We start from the raw sequence: 18357 nt of genomic DNA on the forward strand, positions 1-18357 counted from the left end.
GGAGGGTTTTTTTAAAAACCATGATGGGAATTGTATCTTTTGCTGCCATGGCTCCCCGAGGCTGCTCTGGGCTGGTCCCTGATCCCTGGACGCGCTCCCTCCCCATGTGGTTGAGCTGCTCCATGCAGCCTGGGAGAGAGTCGGGTCCACATGAGCACTGTTGGGGTGTCCCACCCACATCTCATTGCAGGAGAACCTGCGGCAGTACGTCGACCGCATCTTCAACGTCATCACCAAGTCGGGGGTGAGCTGCCCGACAGTCATGTGTGACATTTTCTTTTCCCTCCGAGAGGCGGCTGCCAAGCGCTTCCAGGGTGAGTGCTCTGGACACGCTCAGCCAGCAGGAAACACCTACAGCCCCTCCCTAGGTGGCTCCCTTCCCCTGCGCCAGACGCCTCAAAGCACAGAAGGGGCGTCTCAGAGCCCCATAAAGAGGCCGGAGCTCAGGTGTCAGCATGCATCCCTTTGCGTGCATGTCTGCGGGCAGAGCGCCCTAGACCCCGTCTGCACCTGTCCCTGGGTGAGCTAGGGCCGTGGCCCCACACCAGGCAGTAGGCCGAGTTTCGTCCAGTGGAACAGTGTCTACTTACCTGGGTCTGGTTTATGCAGCCAGGAAGCCGCCCGTCCGGGTCCTCTGGCAGTTTCCTACTTCAGTCCACCGTGTCGCCTCTTGGTGCTCTGTGCCACCTAACTCTGCCTGGCTATATTTCTAAGAAAGACAGGATGAATTGGGACTGGAAGGGTTCCAGGGATGAGCCCCCTCTTTATGCTGATTTCTTGGGGAGGCGCCCAGAGCTGCCATGGCATCCAGCCCTGTGGGAGGGGTCATGTTAACCAAGGACCTGGGTACAGGGCACTCACCAGCTCAGACCACTTGGTACCTGGCCCCTGCCTGGTCCAGTGAGCACATCCCTAACTCGCTTCCTCCATCCCTGGGAACCCATGAATTAGCCCAGACGTGACCTGCTGCCTTGGGAACCGCTGAAACCTCAGCCTCCATGCCCCCAGAGCAGTCCTGTGCCCAGACAGAAGGTCCCCAGGTGAACCCAGCCCCTTCCCTCCACCTGCTGGGGCAGCTCAGCTTCCATAGCTGAGCCCGGCCAGGACCTCCTGCTCTCAGAGCTCGGGCTCCTTCTAGGGCCAAAAAGGAACCCTGTGTCTGGGACGGGCAGTTACCAAGCACACCAAGCCTCTGATCCTCTTTGGGACAAGATGGAAGGAAGTAAATAAATAATGAACAGACCATATCCTCCCATCCCCAATGTGAGTGACCCGCCCAATAATGAGCCGTCTCCCTGTAAGGCCACTAGGGCCTGGTGAGCGGGTCGTGTCTGTTACAGCCCAACTGCCAGATGGTGTTATTAATAACAGTGAGGGGGAGAGAGAGAGGGAGAGACAGAGAGAGAGAGGGAGAGAGACAGGGAAGGAGAGAGGCAGTGGGTCCAGGAGAGCCATGGGCCAGCACCTCTGCCTCGGGGGGCCCTGGGTGGAGCAGGGGCTCTGGGGTGCAGCCCCTCGCCCCGGTCCACTTCTGTAGGAAGCCCGTTGAGTTGCTCTCTGTGCCCTGGCTGCAGATGACCTGGACGTGAGGTACACGGCGGTGAGCAGCTTCATTTTCCTGAGGTTCTTTGCGCCTGCCATCCTGTCCCCCAACCTCTTCCAGCTCACGCCTCACCACACGGTAAGTGAGCACTAGCCCTGCAAGCTGGGACCCAGCCCTCCTGTATCAGCAGGTGACGGTGGCCCAGGCCAGACTCGTTGCCAGGCCTGTGGAGGTGGAGAAATAACGGTTCCATGGCGGTGGGGTTGTGAACATGACACACGCACTTGCCTCCTTCATCGACAAGGACTTTAGTGATTTTCCTAGGCTGTGTCAGTTCAAACATGGATGCTGGTTTTAACTGCTGACTGCTGTTATGTTCTCCTCTCCCCATGGGAAAAATTGGGTATTTATCATCTTGTGTATATGCAGTCATTTATTCAATCAAGCACCAGATGATAATTGAGCACCCGTATGTGCCTGGCTCTGGGCTTTCCCAGAGCTGATGTCAGTGATGCATCAGCAAAGGAAGTGCCAGGTGTGGGCAGTGTTTGGTGGAAAGTCCAGGGTGACGGGCCCATTCCTGGTTCTGTTGGTTCTAAATTAAACTTACAACCATGTGAAGGTAAGAGAGGTGACCTGGGAGTCACAGACTGGGCATGGGGGACAGGGATGCTGCTACGTTCAAGATGCTCCTGACTAAGTGATATCCAGCAGCTCTTTTCACACGTGGCCACTGGGGAGCCATCCGTGCTTTGTGGAAGTGCCGGGGTCTGGGTCTGGAGAGCCTGCATTTCTAGCAACTCTCAGGCCACACAGAGCAGAAGGGTCCAGGTGAACTTCTCCGAATCCAGTGTTTGTGTGTTTACGGTTCACTCACAGACAACATGCAGCTTATAGGGATGCCACTCATTTTGCTGGGCTCAACCACAAGCATTTCTGTAAAACCGAAGCGAAACTCGCATTTCTCTCTCTCGTCTGGCAGGACCCACAGACGTCTAGGACGCTGACGCTTATCTCAAAGACTATTCAGACTCTTGGCAGCTTATCCAAGTCAAAGTCTGTAAGTGATGTCTTTTAATCATCTTCTTTTTAATGAAAGTGTGTGTTTAATGCATTTATAAGGATAAAGAACAATACAACCTGCCAGGCGTCCTCCCGCACCAGCTTAGGAGGTAGAATTCCAGCCCTGGCCAGGCGCCTCTGCACTGCGGGCTGTGAAAGGTGGCTTTCTGAGGGCTGTGAAAGGTGGCTTTCTGAGGGGAAACCAGGATGGCAGGCGGTGCGTTACTGTCACCTGCGGGACGGCGGCAGGCCCACTCCTGTGTATGGGTTCAGAGACCGAGTCTCCTCGGCGCAGCTTTGGGGCCAATGCTTGGCTCTCTCTGAATCCGAGTGAAGTAAAAGGTGTGCCGATCGCTTCCCTCCATCACCAACCCAGTTTCTGTTGGCTGGAAGTTCAGATAAACAGGCGCCTGCCAGTCAGGGTCTGCGCAAAACCCACCTCATGTTCACACCCAGAAAGAGCAGAGTGACCGCCCTATGAAAGCAGTGCTGACTGGGCTGGGGCACGGGGATAGTCGTTTGAAGGCCCCTTCTGAGTTACTGCGCTTTGCCCCGCCGCCTGTCCGTGCCCCTCGGTCACAGGCGAGGCTCCATCCCAGCGACCATGCCTGGGTACAGCATCAACTTCATAGACCTGGAACCCAGATGTCAGTGACCACACGTCGAAGAGGGTTGAGCCATACAGTTAGCTCTTAAAACGCCACTTAAGTGGAATTCGTCTCTTGTGAACGTTTTAGCGTGCTTCTGTGATTTCAGGTCTGATTTAAGTACCTGGGCTAAACTTCTAGAGCAGTACCTACCTCCCCTCCCTCTCCCACCCCAGGAGTCCTAGCATCTTCCCTCCGTTTAGTTACCATCACAGGCTTGCTGCAGCCTGTGCCGCTAGCGTCTTCAGAGTTGGGCCATGAGCCAGGAGACCTGTAGGCCTGTGTTAAGTGACCTGCTTCATTTTAGGCCAGCTTTAAGGAATCCTACATGGCTGCATTTTACGAATTCTTCAATGAGCAGAAATATGCTGATGCTGTAAAAAATGTGAGTACCAACATCAACGAACATAGACTTACCCCACCCTGATTTTATGTTGTTTCTAAGAAACAGAGTTGCTTTTTAAAAATACTGATTTTAAATTTGAGTAACATAAAAGCGACCGTTCGCCATTTGAAACGTTTCAGACTGGTCCATTCGCAGTATCGTGTGCCCATCCTCATCACAGGGCTGCTGTGAACGACTCCTACACCCGCCACTCTTCTTTGGAATCTGATGTGGGGGTGCCCTCATCATAGAGTTTTACGTCTAAATTCTCTCTCTACGTGACTGAGCATTATACCTTCATAGACTCTTTATTCCTTTTGTTCCACAAACGCCCATGCCCTGCCCGGTCCCAGCCACCTGCCCCTGGTGCCGGCGAATCACAGAGCCCCGGGACCCCAGGCCCAGAGTTAAGGACAGCGTGCTTGGGGGAAACTCTCCCAGATCCAAAGCAGTTATACGTATTTACTGCTCAGAAATCATAAAAGCCATAACCTAGAAGGGAAGGAAGGAGAGGAGCTGGGGGCAGCTGCCAGTTGATGGAAGGAATCCAGACAGGCCGGGGGACAGTTGAATTGATCAGGGAGCCCCACCCCGAGCAAGACCACAAGGGGATGAAGATGGCCAGGGAGGAGAGCCTGCAGTGCTTTAAGCCCCAGGAGAGATGCATGCCCCGGTCACCTGTGGAAAGGCAGGTAGACCTCCAGGTGTTACCTGAAGTCCAGTGAGACCTGCCTGGGAGGAGCCAACGGGAAGTCCATGTGGGGGCTGAAAGCTTCTTAGCCACAGTGGAGACCAGCACGGTGTCCCCACGATCTCCAAGAAGGGCCCCCTGCCCTGGCACCTGCCCCTCAGGTTCTCTCTCTCCTGGTGTCAGAAGGGGACACAGCGTCCGTGACATCATTTATACGTAAGAATGAGTGTGTTCAGGCACGCCATTTCCCCTGGTAATGATCCGGTTTCTTTCCCACTTCAGTTCTTAGATCTGATCTCCTCCTCTGGGAGAAGGGACCCCAAGAGTGTGGAGCAGCCCATCCTGCTCAAGGAAGGGTAAGGCTGGCGGAGCCACAGCAGCGAGAGAACTGCAGGCGGCAGGCGCTCCCAGTCTGCCTCGGCCGGGAAGTGGGGCAGATCTGCCGCCGGGGCTGGGGGTCTCCCCGGTCAGAGGCAGCACAGACCCTTTGGGGCCACTTTTAAACTCCCCAGCCCAGGGCAGGTCTAAACGTGGTGGTGGTTACTCTCACTTCTCCGTGCCTGTTCTCTGCTGAATTTGCAGTGGATAAATGCCTGTCCTGGGAGGAAAGGGGAATGAGAGCCTGAATGACCCCTGACTAGTCGGGGGTTCATGCACAGTTGGCTCATGCACTCAACCTGAGTTTCAGGCCTTACCTTCCCCTCCCAAGCCCCTCATTCCTGAAGTGTCCTCCTGTGGGGAGACTAAAGCATCGCACCTAAGCAGGTGTCCCCCCAACCCCACAGCTTTGCTCCCCAGAGCACACTTTCGTGCCTCTGAGGCTGCTGCCAGCGCGTGCTCTCTGGAAGCATCTTGCCAGTATTTCAGTGTGGGAGGTCGGGAGGGGTAGCTGCTTTGCTGGAGGGCTAAGCCCTCACCAACTTGCAATTTACAGTTATCACCAGCAGGGGGGGCTAAACTTCTCTAAAGCAGAGACATTGGCCTTTTGATTTTTTAAATCTATCACTTGGAAATACGTTTAGATTCTTTCACAGGGGTCACCTAAGACCATCGGAAAACACATATATAATTACATATTGTTTTTGTGATTAATCACAATGCTTTAATTATGTTCAATTTGTAACAATGAAATTGGGGGTCACCACAACATGAGGAACTGTATTAAAGGGTCGCAGCATTAGGAAGGTTGAGAACCACTGGTTTAGAAGATATTGAAAATCCAGTCTGCATTGGGTATCACAGATACGAAAGCAATGAGTTATTTTGATGTTGCAGACGTGACTTTGGGCTGCAGGACGGGGAGGGTGACGTAGAACCTGACCCCAAGCCCTGGGACATCCCCCCACCCATGTGTCCTGTTCACAACAGGTTCATGATTAAGAGGGCGCAAGGACGAAAACGCTTTGGGATGAAGAATTTTAAGAAAAGGTGGTTCCGCTTGACAAATCATGAATTTACCTACCAGAAAAGCAAAGGTAACAAGAAAAATTCGCTTTTCCCTTCTTTTCACATACCTTTATTCCGAGGGACCAGGGCCTTGTCTAAGTCCCAGTTGGGGTTACCCTCTGCTTTTCTGGAGTGAAACTGAAAGCAGAGAAGGTGTGTTCCCCAAAGTGGGCAGTTTCTGTAAACAGGAGAGCAGGGGCGACATCCACGGGGGCGGCCCGGTGGGGAGCAGGAGGGGCGCAGGCAGGCGCCATGCCACCAGGTGTAGCAATCAGGTTCTCAGTGTTCTCCTGGATCTGAAATGGCTCCGGTTTAGGTCAGGGAATGGTGAGAAAGCAGTCTCTCCCCATAAAAACCTGGGGACGTGGCTCCTGGAGACAGTCCTGGGTGCTGCTGGGAGCTGAGGCTCCGTTGTTCTGTGGACACAGAGGTCCCATTTCCAGGCCTCCTCTGACCACTGCCCCTCGGCCCCCTGTGCCTGTGGCCTGTCAGTTTCTTAGCCTTCTCACCTAAAGAGGGGAGACCTAACCCTCCTAACCCAGCACGACCCCTGGGCCTGCACTCATTAACCCCTCTCGCCGCAGGAGACCAGCCCCTCTACAGCATTCCCATCGAGAACATTCTGGCCGTGGAGAAACTGGAGGAGGAGTCCTTCAAGATGAAGAACGTGAGTGCAGCCCTTGCAGGCGCTCTTCCGGGCATCGCTCTGCTCTCCCAATCACGCCCGCCGCCCCGGACTCTCCTCTCGGGGCCCTGCCTGGGTGTCTACAAGGCGCTGTGTGGCTGCGTCGGACCTGGGAGCCCAGCAGCCTGGCTGGCCCTGCCTGTCGGCTGGGGCGGGAGAACCTGCGGGACAATGGCCTCCCTGGTGTCCCCGGGGGTCCAGGGACCCTCTGTTAAAGGACGCCAGGGGCAGGCTCTGGGACCGTGTGGAATTTCTTTGAAATGTTTTATTTTGATCTAGTTTGAACTTCCAGAAAAGTAAGACTAGAACACGGACTTCCCATGTCCCCTAACCCAGAGTCACTGGTTTTGTCCCATTTGCTGAGCCTATTCCTTCATTCTCCCTCCTCCTCTCTCCATGGAGGATGTACATATTTTTTTCCTGCACCATGTAAATACTTCCGTGTATTTCCTAAACACAAGGACATCTATACAATCTCATACAGTAGCCAAGCCAGGATGCCCAAGCTGATGCACTAGCACCACTAGCCCACAGTCCGTATTTAAATTCCGCCAGTTGTCCCAGTAATGTTCTCCCCCCACAGGCTGGCACGCAGTCCAGAGCCACATGGTCTGTTGTTTCTCTGGCGTCTCCTTAATCTAGAACATTCCTCGGTCCTTACCCCTGTTTCGTGGCCGTGGCATTTTTGAGGCATGCAGGCCAGTTTTTGTGGATATCCCTCAGTTTGGGTGTGTCAGGTGGTCGCTGGGCATGGTTGGGTCACGGGTTCCGTCGGGAATCCCGGAGGCCCTGGTCGCTGGTGTGTCCTCTCAGGGGGCTGAGCTCATAGTGAGTGAGTGGCCGTGGGAGACACACTGGGCTGTCAGTGTCCTGCTTCTCCTCAAGTCCTCCCCTCCGCGAAGACTCTCTGACTGTCATTCCCTCGCTGCTCCTCATTGGCTCTCGACTGTGCACAGCTCTTCCTTCTCCCCCAGGGAGGCTGGCACTCATTAGTTGGGACTGTAAGGACTCCCAGTGCCCCATTTTATTCAGGGGCTGGGGTCCCGTTGCCCCGGGAGGAGGACCTGCTTGCACAGCATCCCGGCCCATTGCTCGCTGCCTCTGTATCCAGCGGCATTTCCTCGCTCAGCCGGCTCTGCGACAGACGCCAGGCTCATGACACACAGCACGGGACCTCAGGCCAGGCTCTGCTCCCGGAGCTGCCAGGGAGCTGACCCGTCCTCCTCCCTCTCCTGTGTCTGCCCACCTTGCTCATTGGCACAGCTCAACACTCGGGTATTCAGTAGGTGCCTAAGGCCGCACTGGGTCTGTGGGGGACATGGGAGTCTGTTTTGCTGGGCCAGGGCTGAGTAGTCACACGGTGCTTACACTTCTGCTGGGTCTGAGGTCGGCTCCCAGCCTGCTGCACAGGTGAAGGGGTGGCTCCACCCTGCATGCTCTGGATGCTCAGACAGCAGCTCCTGCTCCCTGCTTTGTTTTATTTTTTTTATTTTTTTTAAATCCTCACCGGAGGGTATGTTTTTCTTGATTTTAGAGAAGAAGGGAGAGGGGGAGAGAGAAACATCGATGTGAGAGAGAAACATAGATCAGTTGCCTCCCGATGCGCCCAGACCAGGGATCGAACCCGAAACCTGGGTATGTATGCTGACTGGGAATTGAACCCATGACCTCTCAGTGTTCGGGACAATGTTCCAACCACACCAGTCAGGGCCTGCCCTGTTCCTGGTCCTTCCCCAGGACTATTTGAGGCCACTTATTGGGCGAGCAGATGGCCCGTGGCAGACGTGGGTTCTTCCCTGGACCCGCGGGATGTTCACACTATCGCACCTGCTCCGGGAGCTGGAAGGCCCGCCTCCTCTGCAGGCAGCTCCCTGGAGCGTGTCTGGGCCTCGCCCTCTCCGAGATGGGGGCTGGCAACGCCCGCCCTCCGCCAGAGGCATTCCCAGGCATCCACCAAGGACACGAGTGTGGAAACGTCCTGGAAGCAGCTGGGAGCTGTTTCGTTCGTCAGGCCCTGAATTTAGGTTTAGAATAATTCCCTAATTTTAGCATTGTTTATTCATCAGCCTGCTTTTTCCTCTTGCCTTCCTCACAGCCAGCTTCCCAGGGCGCTACCTACTAGGCTCACGTCCTGTTCCATCTGAGGGATTTTTTGAAGGTTTGCTGTGTCCCGAGCCCTGTGGCAGGGGCCAGTCCGTGAGGACAGTTGGGACAAAACGCCTCCTTCTGGCGGCCGTCCTTCCACTGAGGACTGGAGCCGTGCCCAGATGCGCGCGTCTGAGGCCTGGGCAGTGGTGCGTGTGTGCCAGGCAGGATGGGGGACTTAGTCTCTGGCAATGAGCCCCGACTAGTCACTCAGGAACGTGGACTCACAACTCCCTCTCCCAGATCCACCGGCTCCTGCTCCTTCCTCCTCCCGGTGCTCACCACCAGCCCTTGGGAGAGGCCACTGTCACCCTTCTGTGGCACCCTGACTCCTGGCCTCCCCTCACGCCCTCTGACAAGTCCCGTGTGAGAGCCTCCCAGAGCTCGGCCTGCCCACCTCCCCCGTAACCTCCTTCTGTGTGCAGCTGGCCTGCTTCTGCGGGAGTGCCCGGCCCTGACTGATGCTCAGAACCTGGCGCCTATTGTCTCTGCTGCCCCAGGACCTGTGCCCTGCTGTCCCTGCTGCCCGGGACACTGTCCATCCCTGTCTCCCCCACTCCATTTAACTAACCCTTAACCTGCTGCTCTCTGGAGGAGTGTTTATTCTGAGCATTTACACTGACCTCCCGCTGGGCTGCCCTCACTCAGCCCCTGCATCTTGTGTTCATTTTCTCCTGCCGGCTGGAAGCTCACGAGGGCAGAAACTCTCTGCCCACACTGTGTCCCCAGGACCGAGGGCAGTTTGTTGAGTGAATAATAAATAAGAAAGGAGTGACGGCTCTGAGAAGCCTCAGGGAGGAGGCAACACCTGCCTGAATGAGGAAGAAGAGTCCCCAGGCCTTTCGGATGGAGGCAGAGCTGGGAGGAGGACGGGAGGGTGGGCAGCATGAACTCTGATGTGCCTTGCAGGGAATGTGCCTTGTTAAGGCCCCAGTCAGCTTTGGGAGGCCCCATGGGCGAGACAAGTGGTGCTGCTCCTGCCTTTCGAAGGGAGACCCCTGACCCCCAGGCTGACCATGGCTCCTGTCATGCCTGCCTCCCCCAGGGCAGCGGCTTCAGCTCTGTTTTCAAGTTCAAGGGCAACAGAAAGCCCTTTGCACCCACGGCAGCCACTGGACTTGTCTGCCTCTGGGTCAGTTTCAGACCCTCTCGCTGCAGCCCCTGGGCGTGTAGGCATTGATGATCATGACCCGTGGTCCTTGCTGGGCGGTCCCCAAGCCCACTCTCCATCTCTCCAGATGTTCCAGGTCATCCAGCCGGAGCGGGCGCTGTACATCCAGGCCAACAACTGCGTGGAGGCCAAGGCCTGGATCGACATCCTCACCAAAGTGAGCCAGTGCAACCAGAAGCGCCTCACCGTCTACCACCCCTCCGCCTACCTCAACGGCCACTGGCTGTGCTGCAGGGCCTCCTCCGACACGGCCCCCGGCTGCTCCCCATGCACCGGGTAGGTCTGCGGGTTTCCAGCCCCCAGCCGCCCGGGGTAGCCCAGCACAGTTACCCGGTTTATGCACCCTTCAGGGAAGTTTCGTCAAGGGGTCAAGTTGGGGCTAAGATGCAGTCCCCACCCACTCAGCCAACTGCACACCCGAAGCCTGAGCCTCCACCCAGGGAGCCCTTGCAGACTGTGTAGCCTGGCAGGAGCTCCGGGCCTGCCTGGGTTCTCCTGCCCCAGCCGGGGGTGCGTGCCATCCTTGCAGAGCGGGTGGCAATGAGGAGGGGGCTCCAGGCAGAGAGGGGTCCCCCAGGGGCAGGCTTTTCTGCCTGTTTCTTCTAAGATCCTGCAAGCGCTCTGCCCTCCTGATGCACCCCCTTCGATTTCTCCAGTCGACACTCCCCACCTTTGGGAACCAAGACAGTTTCCAGTCCCTCCATTAGCTGGGCCCCCTGATGGTCTTGAGAGGCTCTTCTCTGCCATCCTGGAGGGAGGCCTGGTGACTCACAGTTGGCCTGTCCCTGTGCCCCATGTGACTTGTGAGAAAAGTGACAACTGCTGTTTGTTGTGGTTGTGGATGTGACGCAGCCCCCCAAAGCTCTCAGAGGCGGAAACAGGACATGGAGCTTCACAGGCAAAGGAGCTAAGACTCAGGATAAGGGCTAAGTCCCTGCTGTCCAGGAGTCTGTGCCCCAGCCCTTACCTGTCTCCCCAGAGAGGCTGGGTGCTGTGTCTGGGAGGGGCCGCTGTTGTACCCTCAGGCAGGAGCAGCAGCCCACCGGAGCCTCGGGAAGGAGAGGGGACCCGCTTGTCCCTACCTGGGGCAGCCAACCGACCCTTTAGGGCACATAGCCCAAGTGCATATTTTTATTCTGGGTCCTTTCATAGCAAAATAAGTCTTCCTTGTTTGCTTGCTATCCTGGCAGATGGTCACTGCTCAGTGCTGGTGAATTATTTCACACACCACACACAAATGCCCATCGGGGATGAGTCCAGTGTTGGATCGCTCTGTCGTCTTCAGTGTCTTTCAAAAAGTCAATGCCATGATTAACAGCTCTGTGCTCTCCATTCTCACTGTTCGAGCAGCGGCCTCCCAGCAAACATCCAGCTGGACATCGACGGGGACCGAGAGACCGAGCGCATCTACTCCCTGTTCAACCTGTACATGAGCAAACTGGAGAAGATGCAAGGTGAGGACGGGGTCAGCCTCTCACGCGGGGGACGCCTGGCCCAGGCGACACGTGGGCCGCTCTGCAGAGTGACTCGGGGAAGTGCAGGCAGACCTCGTCTTGTGCTTCACTGTATTATGATTCCCAGGGGCTGTGTTTTCATCAACATCAGGGAAGGCCCTCCACCACCAGCAGAAAGATCACCACTCGCTGAAGGCACACGTGACAGTTCACATGTTTTAGTCATAAAATAATGTTAATTAAGGTTTGCACATTGATTTTTCTAAACATATGCTATTGCACACATAGTAGACCACAGTGTAGTGAAATGACCTTTGTATGCACCGGGAAACCAAACAATTAGCGTGACTTTATTGCAATATCCACTTTATGTTGGTCTGGAGCCGAACCCACAATCTCTCCCAGACATGCCTGTGAGCCCCTCTGAGCCTCCCTGGCCTGCGTCTGGTGCTGTCGGTGGTACCTTCTGCAGGTTAGGCTTCTGTTTGCGAGACAGGTTAGTGCCTGGGACCGTGGGTGGTCAGCACCTGTTCCGTCGTCTGGCGCTGTGTCCTGTTCCCGGCTACCGTGTGAAAGCGTGTCAGTGGCCTTGCTGAAACCAACATGCACACACTCTGGGCATTTCCCTAAGTCTGGGCTTTATAAACCCTTTTTAAGAGGAAGTAGTGTGCTTATCATGATCCATTCTAGTTGATGTTGGTTTTATTTTCTCCTTCCTGAGCTTAGCTCATAATCTATTTACTAATCGATTCAAGAATTTTGCATCTGATAGGTGTGTGGCTTACGGCTTCTCTTTCTTTGTGGTCTCGGCAGTTAAGCCCCTCAACCCCCCTTAGTGCTGGATGTCCTCAGGGCCTGGGCCTCTCCCAGGTTCCTCCCAGCACTCCCCGCACAGACCACGCTCCGTGATGCCTGGGATGGAGTTCTTCCAGGACTTAGAGGCCTCGATGCAGAGCCAGCTTTGGCTTCTGCTCTGAGACACACGGGGCAAGTCACTCACCAGGCAAGTCGCTCACCGGGCAAGCCCTGACTTCCTCTCCTGCGAAATGGGGCAGCACTGCCACCAGCCTGTTGGCTTGATTCGAGGACTGAGGGGAACAAACTCCGTGAAGCAGTGAGCACAGCACCTGGAGCTGAGGAGGGCTGGGGCCGGGTGCCTGTGTGCTTCTCCCGTCACCATCGTCCGTCCTGCTGGCCTTTGATGACTCTCCTCCGCATCTGAGCCCAGACACCTGTCCTGGCAATGAGGACCGCCTTCTGTTTCTGCTTCTTTAACAAGCTTCACAGACGTTTCCTTACTCAGGTCTTAACTCTCTTGACCTGTCCATGTGGCAGTGACGGTCCTTTGCACCTATCCCTCCCTCTGTCCTTACGAGACACCACAGCTCACACTCCCACTGGGCCCGGGCTCAGGAGACTTGGGGGGCACCGGTTAACTGAGGCTCTGGCGCTTAAGTAACTTGCCCAGAGCCACGCAGTTACAAGCAGTGGCTGGGGGTAGGGGAGGACACGCAGGCAGTGTGGCTGCAGACCGACCTGCGCTTCACTCACGAGGAAGAGGTTGAGCTCACACTCGAGCTCGGGGGCCCTGGGCTCCTCTTCTCCACTCTGCTCCCTCATGTTGAGGGCCCTTGTCTTCCTCCTGTCACACCCTCTTTTTCTCTGAAATTGTACATCTTTTCCATCTTCCTTTGCGCAGACTGGTGACTTTTCGATTAGAACGCAGAGGTTTCCCCTGAGCAGAAGCAGGATCGCAGAGCTTTCTGTGATAATGGACAGAGGACGATGAGGCGAGGGGCCCTCCTGACGCTGGCTCGCCGGGCCAGGCGCCCTGCAAAGCACACGGCTTCCCACCTGGTCTCTCTGTGGCCCTGGAGCGCAGGGCCCAGCATAGCTGTCGGGCCGATGGGAGGGGCCGGGGCCGGGTGCTAGGGGCCAGGAGGGGGCTGCTGCAGTTCAGGTATCTGGATGCCTCCTGTGGATCACGGACGGCTGCAGGCAGCATGGTCTTCAGCGGGAGTGAGGGGTCCAAGGAGAGAGCTAGCTACCTGCTGAGCAGGTGGGGGTGGTGGAGTCTGAGGAAACCGCCTGCACGGACTGGCCGAGAGGGGACGTCCTCGAGCTCATCTCCCCCAGCCTGACCATGTCCGACCCCACAGGCCCTCAAGCCAGCCTGGCCCAGTGTCCTGGAGCAGACAGATGTCTGCTGTTCCCAGCTTGATGAGCCGGTGGGGCCTGGATGGACGCAGGTCACCCAGGGGCAGGGCTGTCAGAGAGGGGCTGGGGCCCTGGCGAGGGGGCATTGGACCCGCAGAGGCCTCGGTCCCTGGGCCCTGGCTTTCTGGCCCTGCAGGGTCCCCCAGCACTAGCGCCAGCCAGGCCGGAAGGAACGGCTGCTGTTTCTGGGGCCTTTGCCTGAGAATGGTCAGCCTTACTGAGGAGTACAGGTGCTTCCCCGAGCACTGACCTCCGCCCTGTCCCCAACGGTGCAGAGGCCTGTGGGAGCAGATCTGTGTACGACGGCCCAGAGCAAGAGGAGTACTTGACCTTCATCATCGATGACCCCCAGGAGACCTACAAGACACTGAAGCAGGTCATCGCCAGGGTCGGGGCCCTGGAGCAGGAGCACGCCCAGTACAAAAGGGACAAGTTCAAGAAGACCAAGTATGGGAGCCAGTGAGTATGGCGCCCGGGTGCGTGGGAAGTCCCGGCAAGGGTGTGGGGGCCTGGGGGAGAGACTGCAGGGAGCTCCCGGGGGGAGGAGGGTGCTGCCTCCCCCAGAGCCACCGGTGTGCAGTGTGGGGACTGCGGTGTACAGCATGCGGACTGCGCAGGCTTCCCAGCTCCTTCAGAGCAGGGCTCGCCTCACTCACCGGGCCCTCTGGGCAGTGTCCTGGGAGCAGCACTCTCCTTTCTCCCCTCCTGCCTTCCCAACTCATTCACTTTCAGAATTAGGCTTTTCTGGGCCAGCAAACCGGCCCTTTCCCCCTCTCTTGAGGCCAGCTCTGGTGGACTGGCCCCCATCTTTGTCTTGTCCCTCCCTCTCTTCCTCCAGCCCCCTTCCCTCTCCCCTCCCTCCTCCCCCCCCTTCCTCTCTCCCTTCCTGGCAGGTGTGGGTTTGCTCTGGGAAGGGAGTAAAGGGCTCTGCAAGAGGTGCCTCCTTTGACCAGTTGCTCCCAAGAGCCCGGCACCCAGTCAGCACCTCCCGGGGTCGCTGATTCTTCTTTGCTTCTAGATGAGTCATCCTGGCTCCATAGACATTCAAAGTGTATTCCAGATTCTCTTTACACCCCGCTGTCGCTGTCGAGAGAGCTGCATAGACCTAACAGCCTGGAGTGCATCCTACTTCTGTGGCAGCAGCTGTGCAAGCGCTTGGGCAGCTCAGGACCGAGCTCCTGCGACCCTGGGGCCAGGCATTCAGCAGACAGCACCATGCCCCTGTGGAGCACAGGGTTCCCACACACGTGTGGGTGCATGGCACACGCTCTATGCACACGGTCATGTGTGCACATGAGACCTACACACTGTGACTAGGGTCCCAGTGGGTGCCTCCACAGGTGGCTTTGGGCTAAGTCTTCTTTTGCTTGTCTATATTTTTCATATTAATTACAAAGAATACACATCACATATATAGATAGAAAAAAAAGTCTCTTATTTTATTTTTTAATCCTCACCCGAGGATATTTTTCCATTGATTTTTAGAGAGAGTTGGAAGAGAGAGGGAAGGACAGGAAGAAATATGAGAGAGAAATACATCAATTGGTTGCCTCCTGCACGTGCCCCGACCAGAGCCCAGGACAGGGAGGAGCCTGCAACCGAGGTATCTGCCCTAGACCAGAATCAAACCCAGGACCCTTCAGTCTGCAGGCCGACGCTCTATCCACTGAGCCAAACTGGCCAGGGCTAGAAAAGAGACTCTTAAAAAGTGCAGATGAGCACGGGCGATGGAGGGCTGTACCTCACGTTCTCCTCTCCCCCATCTCCCCTTTGCAGGGAACACCCCATCGGAGATAAGAGTTTTCAGAGCTACATCAGGCAGCAGTCAGAGGTCTCCACCCATTCCATTTAAAGCCTGGAGGACGTCCTGCCCCAGGAGGGTGCTGTGAGCTGCACCAGGAACCCCATAGTCTGCGCAGGAGGGAGACCGACAAGAAGGCAGAGTGAGGAAGCCAAGGGATCCACATTCCTCGCTCACATGGATGACAAGCGTCAAGCTCACGGAACGTCTGAGACTCTCCTGGGCTGTTCCCGTGGCTGCCACGCACTTTATTCACGCTGCTGGGCAGGTGCCCTGAGCTGGCCTTTCTGGACCGGGTGCGGGACGCGTGCGCCCTGCCGGAGTGCTTCCGTCTCCTGTGCACTGCTGCCTCGCTGGCCTCTGCGGGGCCTGCCAGGAGCCTGCCTCCGCGCAGCCGGAGGTTCAAGCATTATTCTTTTCCCAGGGGCCTGCTGTCCCCGCGCCGCGGGCAGGCGGCTCCTGGTTTCAGCTTTCGATGTTGATGATGTTCCCGGCTAGAGGGTCAGTTTTGTGGTCAGGATGTGCAGAACTGCACGGAGGTCCCAGTTTGAGGATGCTCTTGATATTTTGGGGATACAGGGTTCTTCTGCAGAGAGTTCCCGGGGGAGGGGCTCCAGACTGCTTCTCTCCTGGGGATCAGAGTCCCTCTCTGCTGTCTGCTGAGACAGCCCCCAGCCCGCAACGCCCCTGGGCCGCTGAGAGGCGGAGCTGGTGTCCGCCAGGCCCCACTTTAAGCACCAGTTGTGTTGTTGTGCTGTCAGTGGGGCTTAAAAGTAGAAGTTTGGGGAATATTTTAAAAATAGAAATGTGCATTATTTTCAAGCTGATTTTCTTAACGTTTTTAATTAGCTCTTTGATATGAAATAACTCGGATCATCCACACCTGGACTCACTGAAGGGGAGGGTGCCAGAGCAGGCAAAAAAGGGAAGGGGAGCCAGTTACAGGTCCTCCACAGCAAACCCACAAGGGGAGAAATCCTCAACTTGAAAGGGGAGACACTCGGCTGTGCAGACGCCCCCTGGGCCCCGGGGTTGGTATTGCGCAGTGTTTCTGAGAAGCCCGTGGAAGCAGCGGTGGGGGCTGCCTTCCGTTGGCAGGGTGGGGTTCGAACGCCAGGGGAGCTGTTGGCTGGTTTTCCCCAGTCGGTCCTCACAGCTGCAGGCGCCAGCTTTGGACAGCACTGTTCAAACTCACAGGACCACGTGCCCTCGTGCCAACTCCGTTCTGTTTGCAAGTTCTGTCCTTCAGACTCCATCTAGATGCCAGATAATAACATCACTTGTCACAAAAAAGGGGGAGAAAAATCTTGCAAAAAATAAACATTGGAACACAGAGCTATTAGGCTGCACCGAATTGCGATTTTTAACATGAATTTGTAACTGAATGTTTCCGTTTATAAGATACTAATGATTTGTGAAGTATTTTACCTTCCGATTAAAACAGACCTTTTATTCTTTCTGAGGACTGGCTTGGTTTCCCAGGGTGCCCACGGATAACGACACACGTGGGAGGTGGGGGGATGGAGCTGGGCAGGTGGGGAAATGGATGATGCCCCTGTGATCACAGGTGAGGTGCCCGGTGGGGCTTCGGATGGAGCTGGAAGCCATGATGCTCTGGGATGGAAAGGGGTGGGGTTGGCACTCTGAGGGCCATCGGAAGGTGTTCTGCTAGGACCCTCCAGTGGATGGAGAAGGTGTTACTGCCTGAGAACACACTGCTGTCAGCTCGAGGACCAGCCGCCTGCCTCCTGCCTCCCAGGAGAGGAGGAGCAGGAGGTTCCAGGCCTCCGGTGCCAGGAGCAGAGCTGGTGTCCCTCCTGGAGGGGGAGAGGGAGGAGCTGAGGGGGCCTCTAGGATGCCACCCCCCTCTGGGGAGAAGAATGCACATTCTCATTTCCTGATTCCTTTCTTTTCTCCATTTGGCTTTCATTCAATCGTGTGTTTTTTTAAATTCCAGCCTGGGTCAGCTATTCTGAGAAGAATCAGCTGTTTCTGGGGATGCTGCAGAAAGGGGAACCCCGGGGCGGGGCGAGGGTCGAGGGGGAGGCAGGGGAACAGAAGGCCCTCCCCCAGGACCCCAGTGGCAGGTCACAGTTGGCTCTGTTTCCACCTGCTCTTTCTCCTGAAGGCACGAGCTGTCCCTCAGCGCCCACTGCTGTGACTTTCATCGGTGGCCTCCAAGGTCAGGTGCCACCGAGGAAGGTCTCGGGTAGGTGGGCACCACCTCTGTCCCGCACTGGCGCTTGGCTTGGCGACCGAGGCCTCCCCGTGAGCTAAGATGCCACAAGCAATTTGTTTGAGGCGATAGAGTGCAGGTGGGATTAGGGAGCCATTTCCGCTTCACTCTGAATAGTCATGGCACCCCAAGGGCATTCGGCTGGTTGTCCCCACGGTCTTGGGCGATTGGAGGAAGAAAAACCGTGTGCTCGGTTAGGGTATCGGAAATGCTCTGTTAGGCTCTGTTATGGGCTGACTGTGTCCTCCCAAAAATCATGTGGCGAAGCCCTGACCCCCAGTGCCTCAGCCTATGACTGTATTTGGAGGTTGGGTCTTTAAAGGGGCAGTTTAAGTCCGGCCGGCGTGGCTCAGTGGTTGAATGTCAGCCTATGAACCAGGAGGTTACGGTCTGGTTCCCGGCCAGGGCAAATGCCCGGGTTGTGGGCTCGATCCCTCGTGTGGTGTGTGCCTGAAACAACCGACCAATGATTCCGTCTCATCATTGATGTTTCTCTCTCCCCTCTCCCTTCCTCTGTGACATCAATTAAAAAATACATTTAAAAATAAATAAAATTGGCTTTTAAATAAATTAAATTAAATAAATAAGAGACATTAAGGTTACGTGAAGTCATTAGTGTGGCCCCTAATCCCATGCGACTGGGGTCCTTGTGAGAAGAGGAGATCAGGACACAGACACGCAGACGTGCCCGGAGGGACGACTCAGTGAGGACGGGATAGCCATCTGCAGGCCTGGGAGAGAGGCCTCCAGTCTAGAAGGAAATGGTTAAGGCACGCAGGCCGTGGTGCTTTGATGCCAGTGCTAGCAAACTCGGGCTGAAATGCAGAGTTAGGTGGGGTTTCTTGGTCAGTGCAGCTCCAGCCTGCCCGCCCCA

The 18357-nt window shown here is 56.2% G+C and overlaps 1 protein-coding gene across 1 annotated transcript in view; it reads left to right on the top strand.

The window, feature by feature from the left end:
* The window catches only part of RASA3 (RAS p21 protein activator 3), a 116181-nt gene extending 99477 nt beyond the window's left edge, over positions 1–16704 (top strand). The window contains exons 14-24 of the mRNA XM_070408539.1: positions 191–314; positions 1575–1681; positions 2526–2603; positions 3560–3637; positions 4611–4684; positions 5697–5803; positions 6359–6441; positions 9843–10051; positions 11126–11229; positions 13722–13905; positions 15223–16704. Of these exons, the coding sequence (XP_070264640.1) occupies positions 191–314; positions 1575–1681; positions 2526–2603; positions 3560–3637; positions 4611–4684; positions 5697–5803; positions 6359–6441; positions 9843–10051; positions 11126–11229; positions 13722–13905; positions 15223–15298 (1224 nt within the window). The 3' untranslated portion in view covers positions 15299–16704. The remainder of the gene's footprint in view (positions 1–190; positions 315–1574; positions 1682–2525; positions 2604–3559; positions 3638–4610; positions 4685–5696; positions 5804–6358; positions 6442–9842; positions 10052–11125; positions 11230–13721; positions 13906–15222) is intronic.
* The last annotated feature ends 1653 nt before the right edge of the window (positions 16705–18357 follow it).

The sequence above is a fragment of the Myotis yumanensis genome, unplaced genomic scaffold (genome assembly GCF_028538775.1).
Source record: "Myotis yumanensis isolate MYYU_CA2020_CCGP unplaced genomic scaffold, mMyoYum1.0.hap1 SCAF_3, whole genome shotgun sequence".
Lineage (NCBI taxonomy): Eukaryota > Metazoa > Chordata > Mammalia > Chiroptera > Vespertilionidae > Myotis > Myotis yumanensis.